Raw genomic sequence first — 25,235 nt, 5'->3', positions numbered from 1 at the left:
AGAATAACCACTATAACCAGTGTGTGCCAAACTGCTAGCAGTAAAACCAGAACAGACCTTGAGAATGATATCTCCTTCATGAAGGTTGCCATCTTTGGTTGCTAGGCCTGTACGGGTCATTTCTTTTATGAAGATCTGACTTCCAAGACGGAGTCCATATTCTGGAACCAAGAACATAATCCACTGAAGCTTTAGAGATGAGCAAGGATGCATTGTATTAAAAACTACCCAGTGTAACTTGCATCAAACACCATTATACCATGAGGGAAAAAAAAAAAAAAAAAAAAAAAAAAGTAGTAAACACACAACCCAGTAAACCCACTTACCCACTTCATCCTAAGCCGAGTCTCCAATACCTGTGCTGCCTTTACAATATAAACAAGCAACAACCCAAATCCAATTACAGCTGGACGACTGGTCTGCACCCTCAGTAGCAAAACAAGGCCTTTGCTCTGGAGCTGCTTATTAATGTACTGAACTAGCTTCTCTCAGATTCAGATTTTGCATGGCAGAGAGGGGGAAAGGGTCAAAAAATACTAATAGAAGTATTTATTTTCATCAGTTGCTGCATGCTGACCCTATTCTATCTGCACTCCAGGAAATTACTTTCAGGCAAAGGAATTTTCTTTATTCCCTGGCCCCTTTTTTTCCCCTGTGATCTAAGTTACTTGGGTCAGTATATTTGCTACTTAAAAAGAAAGACAACATCCATCCTAGAACAACAGAATGTTCTGCTTTAAAAGATCACCACATTTCAGCAAGACTGCAAAGTATCCATATGAATGCCAGAGATTATTACAGTATAGCTAAACATAAAAGTGAACAAATGCACCTTAAATTTCTCCTTATTTGTATACATATCTGCATTATCTTTACAACTGGAAACACTACATGCAGAGGAAGAAGAGGAAGAAGGAAAAAGGATTGTTGCCAGAGTCAATAAAAAAAGAGATTACCTCCTGCATACAAAGTTTACTTAGCAAAAAATTGTTAAAATTACAACAGGGCAGATTAGGAAAAAACCCAACAACCACACCCAACCATTCTGAAAATAAACTACCCCCATCCCCCAAAAAGAAAAAATTATGTACAACCTAATCGCAGATCTGCTTTCCAGCACAAGGCTTTATTTCACAGTGAAAAAGGACTTTTGTCTTTATCTACATAATTCAGCAAAGAAAGGCTGAAATACTGCTATTTCAGTATTTCAGCTGCTGCTATTTCAGTATTCTTTAATGATCAGAACCAAACAAACTGTATTATTAAAGGCAGAGTCTACTCTTTGCCCTTTCTAGCTAACCCTTTGGTAGATGTGCCAAATGTAATCTGAATCATGATCAGATCCATGTTTTTCATCAGAACCAGAAGGGCAAAGAAAATGGAAAACCAAGAACACAGTGGCATGAAGACTGAAATTATGTGAGTGAAAAAATCTTTGTTCAAAGGTAAATTATTAAATTAGTAAATCTGCAGATGACACTAAGCTGGGAGTGTGTGTATCGATCTCTTGGAAGGGAGGAGGGCTCTGCAAAGAGATCTGGAACGTTTGGATGAATGGGCAGAGTCTAACAAGATGAAGTTTAATAAATCCAAGGGCTGAGTTCTGCACTAGGGCCACAATAACCCCCTGCAGTGTTATAGGCTGGGGACCATGTGGCTGGACAGTGCCTAGGAGGAAAGGGACCTGGGGGTTCTGGTCAGCAGCCGGCTGAACATGAGCCAGCAGTGTGCCCAGGTGGCCAAGAAGGCCAGTGGCATCCTGGCCTGGGTCAGGAATATTGTGGCCAACAGGAGCAGGGAGGTCATTCTTCCCCTGTGGCACTGGTGAGGCCACACCTTGAGTGCTGTGTCCAGTTCTGGCCCCTCAGTTTAGGAAGGACGCTGAGATGCTTGAGCACGTCCAGAGGAGGCAACAAGGCTGGTGAGGGGCTTGGAACACAAGCCCTGTGAGGAACGACTGAGGGAACTGGGGTTGTTTGGCCTGGAGAAAAGGAGACTCAGGGGTGACCTTATCACTCTCTACAACTTCCTGAAAGGTGGTCGTAGTCAGGTGGACGTTGGTTTCTTTCTCCAGGCAGCAACTGACAGAACGAGAGGACACAGTCTCAGGCTGCATCAAGGGAAATAGAGGTTGGATATTAGGAAAAAGTTTTTCACAGAAAAAGTGATAAAGTACTGGAATAGTCTGCCTGGGGAGGTGGTGGAGTCACCATCCCTGCACGTGTTTTAAGAAAGATTAGATGTGGCACTTGATGCCATGGTTTAGTTGAGGTGTTAGGGCATGGGTTGGACTCTATGATCTTGAAGGTCTCTTCAACCTATATACATTCTGTGATTCTGTAAAGCTCAAGGGTCTGTGGAAAAAACATCCCAAATCAGTCAGAAAGAATGAAAGAACAATTTAAACAGTCATTTAAAAAATCAACACTTAACCTGCAAAAGTAGAAGGTAACAGCTCTTCTCTTTTCCCCACCAAAACCCATGCTGTACTGGAAGTTGACTCTTCTCCTCCCCAATTATACCCACCTTCACTATGTCTGCCTTTTGTTAAGAGAACACTGATGGGTGAACTCTGATCCTGTGGTCGTAGGTACTCATGTTGGCGGTGTATTTCAGGTGAAGGACTGCGGGAACAAAGCCTGTCCTGACTATGACTCTTCATTTCCCTCCCATGTCTAGGATCAGATAAGGATCCATGACTGTAACTGGGTGGGCTGTAGTCTCCTCTGTAGTCCCGTTCATAGCCAGCATCCCTGTCGATGCTCCTTCCCCTCCTCCAATCCCATCTATAGTCTCGATCCAAGCTCCTGTCCACGCTCCTACCACGACTTCGGTCGCGGCTGTAGCTGCATTCCCTGTCACGGTCTCTGCTTCGGTTACGCCCTCGGTCGTGCTCGTCTCTATAGCTCTGATCCAGGTTGTTTCCCCAGCTTTGGCTGCGCCCTCCATTTCCACTGTGCCAGCTTCTCTCACTGTAGCCACTTCGAGCACTTTTGCCATCAAATTCTGCATGGTCATCCATTACATCTAAAGCTCTGTCCTCAAAGTCGAGGGAGGGGCTTCTCTGCAGCACAGCAGCCTGCACTTTCCTTGGTCTTTTCACTACCTGTTTGGTACAATAGAAAACAAACAAACAAACTCTTATCAAAGATCAGAATGTGAAACTGAATAGATGAATATTCTTCATGTTTCAAATATATTCTGGGAAAAAAAAGAAGGAAGAACAATATTTTATTTATTACGGGACAAGATCTGTGTATGCAGAACACCATTTGCTTCATGTAACTTCTATTTTGTACCACTTGTTGTTCAGTAAAATAAACATTATAAAAGAAATATTTTATTCTCAGTTTTTCAACAAGATAACTTTGTGACACTGTTGATTGATTTCCATTTGTTTCACCTGCAGAAACTATGCCTTTGCTCTATTAATTTTGTACTTTGCATCTGGCAAAAGACTGCTTTACTTTGTGCCTTTAATTACACTTTATAGAAGAAAACCAAAATCGTAATGAATTACACAGGTACACACTACTGTACAATGAATACATTTAGAATTTACTTACAATGGTGGCCACTTTTCCACTTTTCCTAAGCTGCTGAACTGCAAAAGAATGTAGAACATTTTCCATCGGGGTCCCATTAACTATGACCACTCGGTCATTTTCTCTGAAAATGGGGAGGGAGATAAAAAAGGAAAGAGAGGATTTAAGAGGAGTCTTAATGAAAACAGCAGAACAATTTTTTTTTTTTTTTAATAGAGGAAACCTATGAATTTAACTCAGTTTAACGAGGAGTTTTGCTTTAAAACTGTGTTTGCTGTATCAACTCTACAGTATCTGAATACTAGAAGCAGCTTTCGGTACACCTAAAAATTAGAGATTGAGCAGCACTATTTTTGTGTACATACTGTGTTCGGCTTAAGCAACTTGCCATAATGTTTTTAAAAGAACATTTGTGATGAGTATTGAAACTTTTTTTATCTAGTTCTTTCAAGACTCCTCGTTTTTCACGCCTAGACTTCTTTCACACAAGAATTTCATGAAAGCTTCAAACTGCTGCAGCCATACCAGTAAATATTGACAAGTAAAACTGCAGCACATTTTTCTTAAAGTCTTGTGTTCAGATCACATCTACTCTTTAGAAAGGTGACTGGGAGAAAAAAATAACCCAACAAAACAATAATGTACGAGAAACCCTCCCTGCTCTAAAATATAGGCAAACTGAGATTAATAACTCTTCTGTTAGACCTCTTGCATATCAAATAGACTACTAACACCTAACCCCCTATGAAATAGCCCCATAACACTGATTAATTTAACTCCATAAATTCCATAAAGGCATTTCAATGCAAAAAGTGAAGAAGATTAAAAAAAAAAACCATTTTACCACTCCTCATACTCCTCACATTAGTTCATTCTAGTGACTACCAAGTTACAGTCAGAGCATCAGCTCAACAAATTACTGGTTATGTTGCCATTTTTCTGCTAGATAAAAGAAATCTTTGGTACCAACTATTCATTATAATCAAATCACATCACTTTTTAAATGAGAACATTATATGCTCTAAGCCTCCATTTGTAAGGCACGCCAACTCCTAAATGATTTTTGTGCCTCTTTTCATACCCTTCCAATTTCTTTTAGTGGATGAGGATGCCAGAACAGCATGCTATATTTCAGTATCAGTTTCATCCAGGTTTATCCAAGAATTAAAACAGCTCCCTGGACAGTCCATACATCTAAAGCCAGTATTGAATTTAATGCTGCAATATCCACATGTGCTCATTTTACCCTACAGAAGATGACAGGATGGCTTTATCCATACATTCTGAAGGTTAGACCTATATTTCTTGATTTGCTGGAGGAACAGCTTTGCCCTTATTTTTCTTCAGAATGTGTTTCAATTAGAAGTGGTATACCCTGTACATATATCTTGGTATTCCCTTGCCATCATCAATTAACCTATGGTCATTACATAATTTGAAAACTCATGAAGATGATCTTTCATGATTTCTGGACACAGTTTCATTCCCAAATCACAGGTGACTATGGAACACGATTGATGACAGTGGCGGTGCGCAGGGACCACTGCGATAAAACATAGGATTTGTACACCTATGTTAAAAATGATTTGTTACATGCTTTACAATTGCCCTTTTATTTAGTTACTCAGCAACAACTCCTATGTCAGCCATCTCATTTTCTGACCAAAAATAAAGGCATGGCAAAAGGGACAGAATCTACTCTCTTGATTTATTATTGCTGCACAATTATTTGGCATTCTTCCAAATTGTCTAGTCCTTATCAGGTATTTCAGATCAAAGGATGAAAAACTGATGTAGGACAGAAACTCTGAGCCTACAGATTGTTTGCACATGATAGATGCTGCCTCACCAAGGATGAAATTATCAGAAAGACAACAGAAACTCTTTATTTCCATAATTTCTTCTTTCAGATATAAAATAAATATTTAGCTAACTTTCTTTGAGCTGACTTAAGTCATTCTTGGAAACCAATGATTGATCACTAAATATGTTTACTGGAGGAGGAACAAGGAGGATGTTAAGGAGGATGATTTTAAGATACTAAATATTTCTACTGCTTCTTTAAATGAAATGCAATCTTGAAAGAAACATACTTAACTGTTAAAGACTTTTCAACACTACCACTGAAATGTAACATCTTACCAAACAGCAACTAACACCTCTATGTAGGGTTCACTTGTTTCATTGTTTTGGGTTTGTTTTTTTTTAAGAGACATCTAGATATTCAAGAGGGCACCAAATCTTGAGGTGATTAAATCACCAGGATTTCAACCATGTCTGTCTAAAGGTTTTATGTATTCTACAGCCATGCCCCTCCAAATGCCAGACAAAGAAAAAAGTGCTTACTGGAGTAATCCATCTGCTGGACCACCTGGGAGAACATCTGAAATTACTATGGATGTTTCACCATTTTCAAAATGAGGGTTATCTCTGCCGCCAGAAACTGCAATCCCAAATCCTCGTTTTGAATCCTTTACAACAAAACCAAACACAATAAAAATTGAATACTTTGACAGGAATTTTGACAGGGAGAAGGAAGAGGAACATGAATGCTCTCCTGATGGCACTCTAAGTAGATATTATTTAAAATATGATAGCTGCATGCAGAGTGCTGCAGAAACACACAGTTCCTCTAGATTTAAGAGAGATTATGTTTACACATCTATGTATCAAGATGACAAGTTCTTGTCTTCCAAAACCTCTAAAGCCTTATGATTGTAAGTAATTAAGTAAAGAACTCACTAAATTTGCCTGCATTTTGTTTCACCATCCCATGGGTTATAATTTATTGCAAGGTAAATCTGTTTTGTTAGTGGTGCTTGGGAAAGTGGAATAGCTTCCCCAGGATCTCATCGTCATTTTGATTGCTAAGTAAAAAATAACAAGATCATGATTGATTACAAAGAGCAAGTAGTGAACTTGTGCATTGTCTATATAATCATCCCCTGTAACAATCAACTATTTTTAATATGTAAACATTTTAAATACCTAAATTATGTGAAATCTGTCATCATAGAAATAACAGATCCATAGAAGTTCTAAGTTAGCATTCATAAACCAAAGAAATGCTTCACAGAATACCAAGGAAGCATGTCAATAACACTAAACCTGAGAACTGTTGGCATAACTAAACTCCTGACAGCAAGGTGAGCACAAAACCCCACAAGTTTAACTTTAGCAGCTACTTAACATACACATCATATCACTAAAAATTACAAATTATGCTACATTTGAACAAAATTTTTTAACATAGTGGCAACATAATACGTCAAATTAGAGTCATGCTTTTCCCCCAACACCCACACAGCATGTGTAGTTCATCATATGTCTGTCACCTTGTGTTCCACTAATGCTGATAGTAAGTGATTGTTTCTTTGAGGAGGAAAAAAACAATGTGGTTTTCTTTTAAAACAGCACTTCACTTGCTACAGCTCAGTTGTACAGAAAGCAGTTTGATGCTTTACACCAAAACAATAGATTCAATATAAAGGTAAAATTCAATGGTAGTAGCTGATACAGCATGTTCAGTAGCCCTTCACCACCTCAGTAGCCTGTCTCTGTGGTAAAGAAGCAATGCTAATTTACATGATATCAGAGATCTGAAATACTGGAAATTACAGCAACTAAGATCTTCTTCTGCAATGTTTTTCCTCTCTATCTTTGTAACCTAAAAACCGACCTCTTTTCAACCATACTTTATCACATGAAACAAGTTATGTAGAAAAGATTGCTATTTCACCTTGGGTCATCAAGTTCCATTCATTGCAGTAGATGTGAAGAAACTTGAGCAGCTCAGTGCAGGCTGCTCACTGAACTCAGATCATCAGAACAGCTGGGCAGACTACCACCACTGAAGCCAAAGTGAACCTTGTACTCTGGTGTAGCAGCCTAGCTATTAAAGAACACAGGCACAAGTGCTCTATTTTCTTTAATTCTAAAGGACTCCACTTGATACTTCCTCTTTTCTTAAAAAAACCTCTTAAAGTGACACCTGTAGTACACCTGTTTTAATGACAGTGCTTTTCCACTGGATTCCACACTAGTATGTATTAAAGTATAGTACAAAAACAGAATCAGTGGAATCCTGTTCAGTGACTATTACAAAGCATGGACATTAACCACAACCTGCTTGACAGAACCATCTGCTTTACTTTTAAGGGTGTTCAATAATGAATTTAGCTATGTGGCTGACATGTGGTATATTACACTTGTCATTAGAAAGACCAAAAAGTCGCAAATATAGCATTTAAATTGTTAATTGAATTTACTCCTAACTTTAAAGAGTCGTGCTACTGAATGAGTAGCAACTAAGCTTTAAAATAAAAACCATATCTGATTTGGACAATGAATTAATCCTATCCTAGACTCAGACATGCTAATAATAGCTACTGCAAAACACACTCAGAGTAAACCAGTGCTTCAATATTTGAAAACTAAAAATATAACAGGCACTCACTCACCTTTTGTAAGGTCACTGTGTACTGTTCCCATATCAGCTCTTCCATGCCTGGGGCCTGTTGCACAGAGAAACCAATTAATAAAACACACAGGATATAACTATTTAAATTAAAATCTGAAATACCCCACTAAAACAGGTTTAAAACAGGTTTTAAAATAATTTGCATATTCTAATATTTTGGGAGAATTAGTATGAAATTCAAGTATTTCAATAAAATGTCAATTTTTTCTTTAAAAAGGAAAAAATATTAATAGGTCCAGGGTGGTAGAATAGAATCCCTTCACGTTTCACTGAGTTAACTGCTCATTCTAATTTTCTGGAAAATCCTTATGAAGCAAAAGCATTTTATTCAGATCAACTAGCATTCTACAGCCCTGATTTAAATAACACATTAAATATTTATGGAAGACCTTTCTGTCCCAGTATGCAGTAAGATTAGCAGCTGCAACTGAGGTTTTCAAAATGAACTAGTCTTCAGGTCTCTTGTGTCTTGTTCATGTGGATTTAACAAAACATTTTGTCCACTCTGAATTACATAACTAAATATTTAGGTTCCCAACAAGAAATTAAATTTTACAGGAAAACACAATATATACAATAAACAGTACAGGTATATCCATTTCTGTGATACTTCTCAGAGACATTTTTTTTTCCACATTACCAGTTTAAACTGATCACTTTATCTTACATGATATAACCTGAAATCTTTCCAGCATCACAGCTTAAAATATAATACAGAATAATCACCCAGCTGTGATGCATCATATAGTACACAGCCAGTCCCTTCAGTGTCTGCCCTGTAAAACTAGGGGGAAAATGAGGCACTGCACTGCAGAAAAATGACACTACAAACATTTCAAAATGGAAAGCATCCACTGCAGAAGAAAAATCCAGGCATTGCAGAAGTATGTGCATGCACATACTCAAGCCATAGGTTTTATTTGTTTTTACTGAAAGTGCTCTTCCTTTATTTCAGAAAACTGAATTTCACACATAAGTTCAGTTCAGACTAATGGTCTTCTTAAAGGCATCACAGGAAGTACTGACAACTAAACTCCAAAGCAACAGACAGAGAAGTGGCACAAGAAGGGTATGCCTGTACTTTAAAGCATCCCTTGCAATTTCAGAGTAAGACTTCTGGCAGTGCACAACTGCTCAGCAAGCTATAGATGTTATTTCTTATATGCAAAAAAAAAACCCCCTCGTTGCATAGTTCCAGTTGATTCTGTGCACCATAAAGAGAAACTAGATTTACATTTTCCATTGCACATTCACTGTATTGAAAAACAAAAGTAAGTCCTGCTTAGAGATCCTGAAGGAATATGCAAAATATTCAGCATTCTTACCAGGAATTTTACAACACTGAACAGTGTTAAATTTACACTGTTTTGCCAGAAAATGAACAATAATTTCCAGTTTCCAGAACCTTTGGTGTCTAATTAAATAGAAAATTAAAAATAGATGTAGGAGATGATGGCTTATATTAAAAGTAATACATATAAGCAATTGTTTCTAAATTGTGACTTGTCCAGACCAGACAAGAATGTGTTCATAATTATTAGTATTAAAACATATGTGTTGAATGTGCTGAATCACATAATAAACTTATTTTATCTGGTATTACCATTTTACAAACTAACATGTCTAAGCTTTCAGCTATCTGAAACTGAACTCACTCAATATATTCCCTTGCACGGAGAACCTTTGCCTCAAGTGAAAAATTCCTCCTTAACTAAGCTCTTTTTTTGAACTCCTGTGATGCTGCCATAAATGGAAGTGACTAGGCTTGCTTATATGGCATGTAGGAAACAGTTTAACTACTACTGGCCCTTCCTACAGTCCTGCTTTTCTACATATTTCTAAGCTTTGCAAAAAATTAGTCTGTGCTGAAGAGGGGCCTCAGTGTCATTTAAACTCCATCTGACTTCACCAAATGAAGTTTTAGAAATGAAAGTCAGTACCAAATGATGGGTAAAATTTGAAGGACAAAGCAGGTAGGTTCAAATTTTGTAGAAGCACAGAAGATGGGAAATCTTTTCCATCCTCCTCTTGGTAGAAACGCCTCAACAACGTACATGTGTAGCATGAACATCACTTAAATTCAACTTGCACTGCACACAGGTCCTACCAATATTACCTCCCAGCCAAGAATCCTGAGGCCACCTCTTAACAGGTGCAAGAGTAAGGCAGGCAGAACACAGTCACAGGGAGCTTACCACCCAGGGGGACAAAGACAGGCCTGAGGAATGACTTATTCAGTACAAAACTGCAGGAAAAGGACTGAGGAAAGCACTGTAAAGATATCAGGGATGGATGTAAGGATATGAAACAGGAAACTTACAGGAATTTCCTTCCAGAAAACTAGGCCTTCCATGAGCAATGGCATAAGTATAACCTTGTGCACAAGTGGAGAGATATACTGGGTAGTAAACAAAAGCATCATAAGCCTATAGAGATAAGTTTACTTTATTCTGACAAGTCTTACAGTATCTTGAGTAGTAAGAATGAAAGAGAAACTACTGCCTATAGACACTAAAATTAAAGTCTTGCAAGATACCAAGCCCATAGTATCATCTCATTTGTGCCTAGAAAAAGATCCTCATAGTATCAGTGACTGTTTCAGGGACATTCTGCATAAATTTTGAGGGTTTATTTTTACCTTGAAACTGTTACTGAAAATTCAACAAAAGATAATCAAGCAATTCTCTTTTAAACTCACAAGTATTTGTTAAAGTAATCCATTTTTTGAAACTGTTCCTTGGGAAACTATCTCCCATTTGCTGTACTGTGCATCAGTGAAGGAAAGCACACTATGTACTTGCAAAGCTGATTTTGTACAATGTAGTTATCAAGACAACATGACTAGTTCAGCTGCACTGAAAAAGCATGCAGCTCTGCAACACAGTTCAAATAACTGAATGGTTATCTTGGAAGCCCATAAGGCAAAAACAATCTCTAAACAATAATCTCTTTAACATTATAAAATGTACTACTGCTTGCCATTGTCACAATGCTAACCCATACTGTCAGAGTAATAGAGAAGAGAAGATTGAGAGGGAGGGAGAGACTACAAATATTACAAATCATCAGTCGGGGACTTGATCAAAACTAATATCTAAGTCTCCACCCGAATTGCGAAATTCCTGTACTCCACATTTAGTGATGTGATTCTCCTCTGAATGCATCAAGTGATGAGTTATGAAAAGCCTTCATCACCTTGCCAATTTCTTCATACTTCATCTGTAAGGAAACACAAAGGGATCCTGAGCAGCTTGTGCATCCCTTACAGGATCGCAGTTTCACTGCAAGATTGCACACCAAAACACTGGAGAGAGAAAGGCAGGCAAAATGGTTAAGAACCCCACCTCCAGTTACTAACAGTAACTGTTTTACAAGTCCACCCAGGTTTCACACAGACAACAGGCTACCTGCAGTAAATGCAAATTACTGTAATTAGCTAGTCTAAATTCATTAGGGACTATAGTCAGTCCACTTCTAATTAGAACACTGTAGTCACGATTTGCTTAAATCTAATGCTCACATACCAAAATGACAGGTGCTTTCTAAATACCCGAAATACACTGTTTAGCAGGAAATTAATCATAGTGCTAAAATTGCCAGTGTGCAACAAACAGGCAGCTGTTGCAGCTCTAACTGAGAGTCATCAGGAGATTTATGCAATTACTTGCTACTGAGAGATCACTGAAGACAACTTCATCCATGCCAAAAGAAGAACAAAACCAGAAGACCTGCCACAACAATCATCTGGCTATAAAACTGAGCTGGAGAGGGGAGGGATATATGAGGGGAGGAGAAGAAAAGACGTGGAGCAAGATGCAACAAAAAGCAACTCACGTGCCCTTTCAAAATCCCCAACTTTTTGACTGCATGTGACCACATTCTCTGCAGAGCTTGAGCTGTCTTCATTGTTGCAGGATATAATCTGTGAGGGAACGCCGTACATCCCGTCTTTTCATCTGTTTCCACCACTCAACACGGTTATGTAATTCTAATACAATAGTGGCCTACATACTTGAACAAATCCTGCCGTCAGTTTCACACAGAAACACATCAAAACCACGGCAAGGAAATGCACTGGGAGTTTAACTAACTTCCAGCTTCAGAGATCCCAGGAAAATGCAGTGCTGTAATCTTATGTTTGTTTTTAAATGAAGTGTTGAAAACAAATCACTATGCAGCACCTTATTCTTCTTCCAAGCACATATGGGCTTACCCCACCAGGAACCTAATTTAAACTTAAAAAACGTTTAAGAAGCACAGTGCAGATGAATTGAAAATTCATATATTGACTACAATAATTTACAGTGTTTGCAGAACTGTGTGGGCTTGGCTCCAGCAAGAAAAAGGAGAAATAAATACAAAATCATACTCACTGCAAGTAACAATATTTGCCATCAAACATTTAGTAAGGTATCATTTTAAAGAACTATACACTAATTGTACAGACAAACAGATCAGTTACTTTATGGGAAAAGAGGTCAAGCTATCACTCCCATTTATGCTGCATGAATGCTGTGAAATTTAAGCCTCAAGTGAGCTTTTCCCCATGACTTTATGTAAGTTTCACAGGCAGTGAACAGACAGGAAGACATCCCAAGTTTTGTACACAATGCTAACCAAAACCTCCATACATAGATTTCATTTTTCACTAGTAGATCAATTTTAATGGCTAAAGAGTATTAATTCAGACAACAGTGGAAAATGTGAAGGGTTGTGTTGTTCAGGTTTTGGTGCAGTTTGTTTGTTTGTTATTTTTGGGTGGGAGGGGGCAGGGAAGAATAGGGGGTAGGAGGGCCGCAGAGGGACAATGCATGTGTTCAAGGTATTCCATTCAAAATGAAGATTGAATTCAGCATTCTGCATTTGGACTGTGACACCACCTCTGCACTAGCCAGCAGAACTAGGATGAACAGAGCACCTTCATCACTGAGCTGCCAAGAGTGAACCCCAAGGGGATCCCAAGGGGATCCAGGAGAAGCACACTGACACCAGCCCCAACTCAGGTTACTCACTTGGATGTGAATTAAGAGTTTTGTCAAAGTAGTTTAGAATCTCCATCAACATTTCTAAAGAGCACATTCCTCTCAACAGGCTCACATTCACAGCTTCCAAAACTGGTATTTATTTATTTATTTAATTGTTTGTTTGTTTATACAAAAAGAGCAGGAAAAAGAAACAAATGTAAGCATGTCTTTGAGACTTCTCTAGTCCTGTTTTCTTAGCTTTTCTGTTTTACTCCCCCTTGCCCTGAAAAAGCTTCAGAAGCACTCCAACTAGAGAAGAAAAGACCAAGACAACATAAAAGAATAAAAATGGTGAAACATTCTTCATGAGCTATAGCAGTTACAACAGCAAGGACTCTTCTTTCTTGATTTTGGAATACCATTTTTCTCTAAAGGAATATAATGAGAAAAATGAATTGATTACCTCCACCAAAATTTAAAATGAAATTTTTCTGGAAAGAAGTTTTTAAAAAAAATCAGGAATGTTGCTGCAAGTGAAGAGACCCGAGTGTTAACAGAAAGATGCAGGTGTTTGCATTTGGATGTTTCATTTTGAAGGAAAACAAAGAAAACTCCACAACAGGAATGCCACAATTCAATTATTTTAAAGCAAGATAGAAAAAATTTTCAAACAAGCATTGTCCTAGACACCGTCCTTTCACTTTCACTGCATGCCTCTTCACAAAAACTAACTACAAAGGGAGACTACAACCTAACTTTACTCCTAGAAAAAGATTACAAAGTGAGTTACAACCTTTTTACATATCACATCTATTATCTACAGACATTTAAAATGGAAGCTCTTTAAAAGCAAGCTCAATTCCAATGACAGATATGCACTCTGGTTCTTTCTGGGAGTCTATCCTGACAATAAAATGTTTGTGAATCATGTGTGGAAAGAAAACTAAGCATGATGATAAGGTTAATAAACTGGGGAAGGTGAAAAGAAAAAGAGAACTCTCAAAACACTCAAAAGAGCAACCTCAGAACATCACAACAAAATCTTACCGCACCAGGCTGCATCTCTCCGCTCACCCTGGTGAAAGCTTTACATCTAGCTCTGTTTTGATCTCTTCCTCTACAGACAATGAAGAAAAAGGGTTTTTCCTCACACATAATCTGTACAAGCAAGGCATAATCCATCCAAGCAAGCAGAAAGGACACCTGAAACAGTCTTGTTGGCTCCATTATAGAAATAACACAAAAAAAAAAGAGGTCCTTGCCCTCCAACTTTTCCTGTTTCCCTTCATATGCTAACTATGGCTGTAAGCATAAAAACTTGAAAGCTGAGTCGAGGTTTTCCCTGAAGACAGACTCATACAATGAACATGATCAAGAACTTCAAGCTTAACTGAAAGCTACCCTCTTGTAAAAGACAGAGGAGCAGGGACCCTTCTAGCCACTGACAGGAACAGCCAGGTGGAGGGAGTCCAAAGCTGCATCAAGACATAAGCATTCCTGGTCTCAAAGACCAGGTATGCTATCAGAGGAATCAGAAACTGCCCTTACATGTCATCTGCCCTCACAAAGACAATTATGATGGACAAAAGAGAGTGGCCTTAGATTTACAGGCTTTAAAAGATCCTGATCCACTTCAGTTTCTGGATGACACTAAAGAAATGTGGAGAATGGAGGCTTCGTGAAATGAGAAGCAGTCTACCCACCAGTGTGTGGTGTGAAGCACCACATCTCCTTTTCAGCTGAATGCCATAGCCTAGGTAATTAAAGATATCTACGAAATGATGAAGATGTAGCTGCATAGCCAGAGCTTGAAAAGTATTCTTAACATAGTGAAAAGTGACTGAAGAGGAACAGGACCTTTACCAGGCCTTTCCCCTGCAGTGAGAAAGCCACTTGGATGAATGTTCCAACTGACATGTTCCCATGAATTATTTGTGCATGATACAGCAGACCTTTGATTAGGATCCAGGAAAATGAGAAAAACCTACTTTTAGCTGTGGATCTTTCAGACACAGCCAACATCTTGCACAAAAGGAGGTACCTTATTTTCTGCCAATAAATGCTCTGAGTCAGAGAAGCATATGCTATTTTGCATATAGGTTCCTGCACCAATACAGCAACTCCCAGAAGAACAACAGATCCCCCTCAAGAAACAGGTTCCTAGAATGATGAATGGCTCAAATTAAAGAGAAGTGATAAAAAAATGGTTTGCAAAAGATATCCACTAGAAGTAAAAGATAACTGCTCTTCAACAATGGCAGAAACTCTTTCTATTTCCTCCTACGGGCACAAGAAGAAATTTAAGGTACAGCTCCATGTTAAAAGATCATAAATTCTACTTTCACTTTCCAGTAAAATCAAAATGGTCATTAACATCACAGTGGGTTGTATTACCAGGAGGCTGGAAGTTGGAAAAACAAAGTCACAACCTGTACTCCTAAGTATACCTCTGCAATGGAATGGAAATTTCTGAAGAAGAAAAAAAAATCATAGAAATTAGCTTCTTTCCTCTTCCCTCTAATGGAGAACTATTAGTTACATTATATAAGGTTTGCTTTCAGCCTGATGCCATGGGAATTTACTCAACAAGAACAAATATTAGTAAAATACTTCTGCACTATTGGCAAGGTAACAAACGCATTCATCAGCACCTGGTCAAGTGGAAGTTGTCCCTGCTCATGGCAAGGGTGTTGGAATTAGATTATTTTTTAAGTCCCTTCCAACCCAAATCACTCTGTGATTCTGTATATTATCAGACGTTGTGTCAGAATTTTTTTTTTACACAATACATGTAGAAACAGCAATCTGAATGGCTGCCTAAAAAGACCTAAAGAAAACATAAAGTGAGAATGTTTCTAAAAATTTGTTTTCATAGAAAAATAACATAAAATAATGATAAATTGAATGTCACTAAACAGAAACACAAACCAGTTTTCATGTAAAAGGCAAGACACTGTTTAAAGATTTCTTAATCATATTTCAGAAGTTATACCGTTCAGTTGCTATAAATTGTAAATTTGATCTAAAACAGTACCAGCAAATGCTGCATGAAATACAACAAACCTATTTCAGGCATTCAGAAACCAATCTTCACTTCTTCAGTTTCATATAAACTTTTGAAATTATCAAATGAGAACGGTTAACTAAGCAATAATGAAAGGATCTTTTGTTTCACTTCTTTCAGGAATAGTATGAATCCATCAGGAAAACAATGCCCACAGTCATTACTTGACACTGTGCTGAGCACTATTTCACTATGAATTTTGCTTCCAGTTAGCAAAACTACTCCTTCTTACAAATCACCCAGGACCAACACTCTCAGCTGCAGAGCCAAGAGGATAATTTAGGTTTCTTGACTTAAGTCGCCTAAAGTGTTGTGCAAGGAAGCCAACACACAGACTTCCTCCATTTCCGTCAAATACAAATCTTGCAGGAAAACAGCCCCTGTAATCGGAAAACAGGGATCAACCTTCTCCCACTGTGGAAGTTTGAGCCAGCTAACAGGTGAAGAAGAATTCCTGGGTGGCAGAACCTGCATTCATTTCTACCTCTTGTTGCATTATGACACAACAAATGCCTTCCAGACTGCAAACTGAACCAGAGTCCACTCCTATCCAGAACTGGGGACATGAAGGGCAACTGCACTGTTCATCAGATTATTGAGAATATCAATTGACAAATGCATCGAGGTCTCATTTACATTGTAGCCCTGATATTAACATTCACAGCATAATGCCCCAGATCTCCCAGTGCACAAAAAATTGTTTAACGAATAAGCTCAAGGGGATGGAAAAAGGTTTCACACACAGAGAAGATCTATGCTGATGTGGATGTTTGACAAGTTGTGTGCTTTTTCATGCAAAATATATAACTTCATCCAGCTCACAGCATTTAAATGACAAACAACGATTAAATGTAATGAAGGATATCACACAATCTGCCCAGGGCAGCAGACCCTGGCAGTAGCATTCTTCAAATGGCTCACAATGATGAACCAGCATGCCCAGTTGAGAGAATTTTTGCAGGAATTTGCCCAAGCACAGGAAAAAACAAACAAACAAACAAAAAAAAAACAGGACAAAAAACCTCAAACAAAACACAAAACAAACAAAAAAAACCAACAAAAAACCCAAGCAAACACCACAAACCCACATAAAAATAGAGGCATGGGATCTGAATTTTGTAAATATTTAATTTTCCTGCAATTCCAAAATAAAAAGGGACTAACCTGGACACTGAAAAGAAGACATTGAAGAATGCATAAGGCATCCTTTTGCTGGATTATAGCATAGGGCACATAATCTCTGGATAGTTTTGTTTTGCTTCAACTCTATATTAAAGAAACAGCTAAATAAAAATGGGGAGGCTGCACATCTGAGTAATGCATACACTAGACTCTTTGGGGAAGGGGAAAAAAGGCAACTTGTTTTTAAGGAATTTTTTTCTGTTCAAGACAGTAAGATATTCCCTAGGAAAACTGTATTTCCTACATATTTTTACCAAACAATTAACAATTATATTGAAATTTTTTCAGAAGGCGGGAGAAGCATTTTTAAAGGAAGAAAAGAGAATCAGGATTTTCGTAAAATATCTTGAGGTCAAGTCACAATTCACCTTAAAAATAGCTTACGAAAATCTAAGGTGGGTTGTATTTTTAATCTGTTTGTTCTCTTGTTTTCTAAGTGCTTTCTTCTTCTCAGACTTGTCAAAGTTTCCTTGCCTCGAAAAATGAGCACCTTTGGAAGGTTCTCACAAGACCAACACCTCTTTTTATCTTTGGTTATGCAATTTTTCCTTTCCAAACACACAGACTCATAGGCTGGGTACAGCTTCGCCTGGAATGAACTAAACATATTCTTTCTGACCATAACAATTTCCACACTCCTTCTGCTCATTTGCATGCAGCCCCTTGACTCATTCTGTGAATTCTGCGGTTTAGTTCTTAAAAGGAAGCCAAGACAGCTTTCTAAAGCCACAAAAACATGCTCATTTTTCTCACTGAATTACTCTCTAGCCATTCTGTCAGCCAAACTGGCAGGTCAAGAGAGATGGCAGAACAAATATTAGAACGCTGCAGCTAAATTCAACTTGGACAACAGATGAGGCTTCACTTTTAAGGATGTACCAGGAAAACAAGATTTTATAAAAGGGACAGATTAAATCATAGAATCATTTAGGTTGGAAATGGCCTCCACGATCACTGAGTCCAACTGTTAATGTACCACTGCCAGGATCATCACTAAACCATATCCCTAAGAGTATACCTACATGGTATACCTTATAAATACCTTCAGGGATGGCGACTCAACCATAACCCTTGGCAACTAGTTCCAATGTTTGATAACCCTTTCTACAAATAAGTTTTTCTTAATAATCAAATGAAACATCCTTCTGGCACAGCCTGAGCCTATGTCCTCTCATAGTGACAACTAGCTTGTCTGGGAAAAGAGATCCACCCCCACCTGACTACATCCACCTTTCAGGCAGTTGAGGAGAGCAATGAGGTCATCCCTGATCCTCCTTTTCTCCAGGCTAAACACCTCCATCTCTCTCAGCTGCTCCTCACAGGACTTGTGCTCAACCCTTCACCAGTTCTTGCTCCCCTTCTCCAGACATGCTCCAGCAATTCAATGTCTTTCTTGGAGTGAGGGGCCTAGAATTGAGCACAGGATTTGAGGTGTGGCCACACCAGTGCTGAGTACACAGGGACAATCACTTCCCTCATCCTACTGGCCACACAATTGCTGACACAGGCCAGCATGCCAGTTGGCCTTTTTGGCCATCAGGGCACATGCTAGCTCATGTTCAGCTGCTGTTATCAGCACCCCCAGGTCCTCTTCCTGCTAGGCAGCTTTCCAGCCACTCTGTCCACAGCCTGCAGCACTGCTTGGGGTTTTGATTAAAGAGTAGGACCCATCCTTTGGTCTTGTTGAACCTCATGCTGTTGGTCTTGGACCATGGATCCAGCCTGTCCAGATCCCTGTACAGAGCCTGCCTACCCTCCAGCAGATCAACACACTCACCCAACTTAGTGTCATCTGTCCCAGTCATCAAATAACTTTTTAAACCAGACCAGACCCAGTACTGAGCCCTAGGGAACTCAACTTGTTACTGGCAATCAGCTGGATTTAATCTCATTCACTACCACTCTTTGGGACTGGCCATCTAGCCAGTAGCATGGTAAAAAAAGAAACAAAGACTTCTATGGAAAAGACAGGAATACAGAAATTCCCAGGTGGCTTTACGGCTACTTAGGAGTATGAGAAAATACGTTATACATTTATTGATTGTCCCACTGCTCTGTGCTGGTGTGGTCCCACCTCAAGTCCTGTGTGAAGTTCTGGGCACCACAATACCTCAAAATATATAAAGCTATTAGACAGCAATCATCCAAGATAGTGAAAGGCCTTAAAGAGAAGCGATACAAGGAGTAGCTGAGGTCACTGGGGCTGTTCTGCCTGGCAAAGAGGAGACTGAAGGGAGTCTCCTCACTGCAGTTAAAACTTCCTCATCAAGGGAAGAGGGGGGACAGGCACTGATCACTTCTCTGTGGTCACCAGTGACAGGACCTGAGGGAATGGCCTGAAGTCGTGCCAGTGGAGGTTTAAGTTGGAAATCCAAAAAATGTTTTTCCCACAGAGTGTGACTGGGCACCAGAACAGCTCCCCAGGGAAGTGGTCACAACACCAGCCTGACAGAGCTCAAGAAGTGTTTGGACAGTGCCCTGAGTCACATGGTGTGATTCTTGGCGATGTCCTGTGCAGGGCAAAAGGTATTTTTTATTCCCACACATACATGCACACTAAATCTATGCCCCGTGGCATAGACAAACAGAAAGCAAGTCTGCTTCCTTCCCGGCTCATGCTGCAGGTTACAAAGGCTTACAAACACCAGGACCAGCAACTTCCTGCTGCATTAGTAGGGCAGTTTAAAGTCTAAAGCAGACAGCAGCAATACCAGCAGGCAGGCAGGCGTGAGCCGTGCTCCCACAGGAAGGCTGCCTGTGCACCACAAGGGGGCTGCAGCGGCGCTTCCTGGAGCCGGGAGCTGCTGCGTGCTGGCGGCTGTGATGTTTTCATCACCATCATTTGGAGAAGTAAAAAAAGATAATTCTGAGAATTATCATCAGGCCAATATCCCGTTTCAGAACCCTCCTTTCATGGTAATTATGACAGAAAACGTGATGTTAAAACAAATTTGTTAGGTGCTTTTAATTTTCTTTCTCTCAGCTCAGGACCATACCCTATTATCAAACAGACTGGGGTTGGGGTTGGTTTTTTATTAATTCCGGTTTTATCAAGTGCCTTTTCTTAACACATTTATTTCAGTAATTAATTGCACTGTTTATAAAAAGGAAATAAACGTATTCCCCATGCAGTTTCATGTTTTGGAAAAAAAGGAGAAACATCTGGTATTCCAAAGATAAACCACACACTAGTGCAGACAGGGACACCAAGACACCATGAAAATAGATACATGAAAATTAGCAATCCTACATTTTAGCATGTAAGAATAGAAAGCAGAGTTATAGCTACATTTTCAGAGCAAAACTTTTTCTTCCACACTGCTTTTTACCTGAACTTAAACATTTTACACTTTCAGAAAGTACCACAAGATCCTTTACGGTCCTGATTTTGCTGACATAAAAGAGTAATTTCTCATTACACCAGAAAAGTAAACAACACACAGAGAGGGATTTTCTAGAATTAATTCACTCATATTTCACAGGACTTGTAAGAACAATAGTCAATAATTTCAACTGAGTATGCAGAAATTACTTGGGATTGTTGTCTTATTAAAACAGTGACATTTATTGAACAAAGTAATCTTTCTAGCAAGAGATTCACATTCTCATTCCCACTCTAATTATTGTGGAAAGGGGTTACTACAAAAGCAGTCAGCTGAACTGGTTTGGTGCTACGCAGAGCAGGTCATCATTCACCATGATCAGAGGCAGGGATAGGGACAAAATGCAGTATTTATGTAGCAGAGTGTAACAAGCTCCAAACATATAAACTCAGCATCAATTTACAATCCCCGTATGTTAGGGCAATTAAAAGGACATACGCAAAACTTTTCTGGGATGAGTGGTAAGCACGAGTGGAGTAGTTTGCACTTGTTACAGCTGAATTTTACTGGACTTAGATGCACACATATGCATCATCAAAAAACAGTACAATATCCCATTACAAATGAAACAAAAGCTTGGTCAAGAGGAAGAGGGAAAAAAAAACAACCCAAAAAACCAAACCAAACCAAAACCAAAAAGAAACAAACGCACACACACACACACACACACACACACACACAAAAAAAAAAAAAAAAAAAAAAAAAAAAAAAAAACAAAAAACAAAAAAAACCAAAAAACCCCAAACAAACAAACCCTGATTGTATTCAAAACACAGCTGCAAGACACTTAGGTCTTACCTACTGATTACCTAAATCTCAGAAATTCAGCTTAGAGCTATTCCAGGAGCAAGTTCTCTTCTCTATCTTTTGCCCAGCAACAGTTTTCTCATCGCCCTGGTAAAATTGTTCCAGTGTTCCCCCAAAAGGAAGCAATCAATTCTTCAAAATTTGTGAGGGAACACCTTCAGTCGAAATAGGAAACTGCCATTTGGGGAAAAAATAGAACAGATCCTATTTCCCTGTCACTGTCTGTCATTTCCCCCCCCATTAAATTACTTTAATTTTTAGAAAACAGCTTCTTCCTCTTGAGAAATAACATTCTAGCAACTAACATTTTTTTCATCAGATGTCTTCCTTTTCACACATTGCTTCACAGAGGATAGCCAAAATCTGGTTTTCCCAAGTGTTCTGGGACCTACAGCACCAGTCCAGTGGAGGAGCCTTGGAAATGACAATTTACTCTCCCACAGGTGTTGGAAAGGGGCTCTAAAGAAAACAAAACTCACCTCAAGAGGCACAGCATGTATCCAATCTTGCAGTAGATTTCTCCACCACCCGTTTTTTAAAAACTCAGCAAGGCTTGAGGAGACAAAAAAACTTGGAAGCCAAGTTATTTCATCTGAAGATCAAAATTAATTGAGGTAAAAGACTTGACAGATCAATTGTACGTGAATGCTGGATAAGTGCATACACACTGGAAAGTGAGGAGTTTATTTGCTATTTCATTTTCTAAATGTTTTTCATAGACTTTCACCCTGTCACACAGATCATGGTGCACAGAAGGCTCCTTTGATACACTTCAGGAAGGTAACTACTCAAGGGACATTGACCTTTCAGTTCACCTGATCAACTTTGGCTTTAAAAGCTACCTCTGACTTAGTCAGCCCCATTCACTTTAACTGTAAACCTAACACATTTATTTACAGCCATGGTATTTCTGGACATTCCTTGAGACACCCACACAAATGAAGTCTGAGAATTTAAGTGCTACAGCAAATTGCGCATAAGCTGAGTTCAAGGGCACTTGAACTTGCCTTGGCATAATAAAATAAAAATTAAAAAATTTGGTTCTGGTGTGCTCGCAGTATCAGGATTTGATAGTGAGGTAAATCAGACTCGGTGTACAAATACAATTTCATTAAGCTAGATTTCATTAAAAAAAATTAAAGTTATCTGTGAAATAAAGTAAGTGCAGCCACCGTTCCTGAAGTACCTAATTTCATGAATTATTTATTCTCTGCAGCTAAAACATAGCTTTTATCCTTGTGGCATCTTAAAATAAAAAATAAAAAAAAATAGAAGAAAAAAACTAAACAAACAAAACAAACAAACAAAACAACAACAACAAAAAATCAAGCCACTGAAGCACCATATGTATTCCATAGTCCAAAGTTCTAATTATTATTTTATTCAACTTCAGCAGTACACTTTGTCCTGCTACTGTTTTTGAATGCTTCATCTTCCTGCATCCATATTCAAATAGCAAACCAAGAAATAGAAGTGACCAACTCCAGCATCAGAAGATTGTTATTCCATTCAACACCTGCACCTCTGGAATCTGAGAAAAACAAGCTGGGTACCTGTCTACTACTTCCTGCAACTGGTTTTTAAAAGGCCAATTAATTACTGGGATACAATCCAATCAGGCCAGCATTTATATTTAATCATCCAGTCATGATGCAAAACAATTCAAACAATGGAACAATTGTTAGTTTCCCAGCTTCATCCCGAACCAGATTTTCTATCCCTGTTAAGGTTTCTAGTAGCCTTTGTTTTCACCCTTTTAATAGAACAATATGCTGAATTCTTGGAAGCATTTTACTTTTAGTCAAGCATTCCTGTGTGCATATGCCTAAGTATGTAATCTTACTACACATTGTCACACTAGTTTTATTTTCTTGTCTGAAGGAAATAAACCTGAATATAGCTCTGTGTAATGCATAAAATTTAATGGTATATTTGATCATATCTAAGCCTAAAACCCCATAAAATTCACACAACGCAATGCATTTCATAGAGCTACCGATGCCATATCACAAACATCAAACTGAAGGTCACATTGATCAGAAGATACCAAAACTCTATAAAATCAAGCTGCTTTGAGCTTGATACATTCAGCATCATTCATATACATGCCACAACAAACAGTTCAATTTACTAGCCAACTTTCCACTGTTTTCCAGTCACACTAGTCATACCTCACCACATTCCTTTCCTTCTACCACCACACTCCTGACTTCAAAGTCAAAGCAATTCACCTCTCCCTCTCAAGATGTCTCAACAGTCCACTCAGTCATGCCAGAGAGCATTGCTTAAGTTCACTCCTAAACTTTAACATGTCTTGCACATAACTAAAATGGAAAACAAAATCTTTTGCAAAAGAGAGTTTAGCAATTTTTCTGTTGTTCAGACAGTGGAATGCACAGATGCAAATTCAGATCTGGGGATTGCATTTGAAGGCTTTAGGTCTGTAAGTCTTAAACAGATACTCCTCACAGTGTATTTAGAAAAAGAGGAAACAAATAATCAACCAGCTCTTCCCAAGACCTTATATACCATGAGACAATGGATTAAGCCAGCTGCACCTACTTCAGTAAAACACATTCTGAAACCCTTTACTCACAGCTAAGTTTCCTCCTCAAAGCCTGCAAAGGAGTATAATTATTTTTCCAAACAACAAAATTAATCACGTATTTTTCTGGGACCGTGTGACCAGCAACCTATCATCCAACATAAAATAGTATTACACTAAAATTCACCCATACTGGTAATATTGATAAAACACTCTCAGGCAAGAAAACAACAGAAGGGCAGATGAGACTGGTAAAATTCAAGTATTTTCCATTCCTTTCCCTCAATTCTTTTGCAAGGCTGGATGTGAATTCTTAAGTACACCATGCGGTTATGCATGACTTTGCTAACATCGTTATGAAGAATTTACCATGCATGTCTCCAGTATATGTAGAAAATATTCTTACCAATAGTGTTAATGACAGCAGTTAATAAACGAGCAGTAAATCAGCACAAGGGGCAGAGGGGTGAAGTCAGCTGCACCTTTTTTTTCCATAACAAGATAGTAACTTTCATGTGTCAGATTCATTCCTACAGCACTAACCCGAGTTTATCTGCAGCCACTGTTTCTTCACTTGAAAGGATGCCAGCAGAACAATTTAAAACTAGAGCCCTTGATCCAATATTTCCACCGAGTTAATGCTTCACATGCATGAACATCAATGTAACTTCAGGCATCACTCCAACCATTAAATGAAACCAAACTGACACATCCCTATGAAACAGGGCCACTTCCACTGAACTGCAAACTGAGTACACAAAGAATAAACTAACCATAACAAGCTCAGCAAGTGACAGAAAAAAAAATATTCCTCCTTTTGCAACTTTCATAAACTACATGAGGCTTTGGAAAGAACTAAGAAAGAAAAACAAGAGAATGCTTTTGTATCTGTGGCTGAAGGGAAACTAAACAGCCCAGAATCATTAAGGTTTAGAAATGCTTCCAATAAATTACCACCTAGAGCAAACCTCATTTTGGTAGCAACTAAAAGTTCATTCTTAACTGAGATTTGGAACAGAAAGTTTTCTTCTTGTGGTCTGAGCCACATGAAAGAGCATTATACACTTCAAGAACCTTCTGACACACAAAGCAGAAGCAAACCTTAATAAAGTGGTCGGTCTGCTTTTTTCCCCTCTAAAAGAAACTGAAGTTATGTACCTGCCTATAGAAGAACAAGCTTTAACAAAATCTAAGACCAATTTAATCCTTTTTTCAAATTATTGTGATCCAAGAGTTTCAGTCCATTCTTATTGCTGCAGAAGACA

General features: G+C 38.6%; 1 protein-coding gene across 3 annotated transcripts in view; it reads right to left on the bottom strand.

Annotated features, from left to right (window-relative positions):
- Positions 1 to 25,235, bottom strand: part of TJP2 (tight junction protein 2) — a 59,484-nt gene that overhangs the window by 14,823 nt on the left and 19,426 nt on the right. For 2 of the 3 annotated variants that reach the window (XM_066180785.1, XM_066180784.1), the window contains 5 exons: positions 8,006 to 8,059; positions 5,892 to 6,016; positions 3,567 to 3,669; positions 2,527 to 3,106; positions 58 to 161 (listed from right to left, as the gene is read on the bottom strand). In XM_066180785.1, the coding sequence (XP_066036882.1) occupies positions 58 to 161; positions 2,527 to 3,106; positions 3,567 to 3,669; positions 5,892 to 6,016; positions 8,006 to 8,050 (957 nt within the window). In that variant the 5' untranslated portion in view covers positions 8,051 to 8,059. Of the gene's footprint in view, positions 1 to 57; positions 162 to 2,526; positions 3,107 to 3,566; positions 3,670 to 5,891; positions 6,017 to 8,005; positions 8,060 to 21,904; positions 21,925 to 25,235 lie in introns of those variants that run through there. The other variant, XM_066180786.1, reaches the window with a different exon arrangement.

Source organism: Chamaea fasciata, unplaced genomic scaffold, assembly GCF_029207755.1.
Source record: "Chamaea fasciata isolate MVZ Bird 193981 ecotype frontalis unplaced genomic scaffold, bChaFas1.0.hap1 SCAF_4, whole genome shotgun sequence".
Lineage (NCBI taxonomy): Eukaryota > Metazoa > Chordata > Aves > Passeriformes > Sylviidae > Chamaea > Chamaea fasciata.
This window is presented reverse-complemented; position numbering and strand designations above follow the sequence as displayed.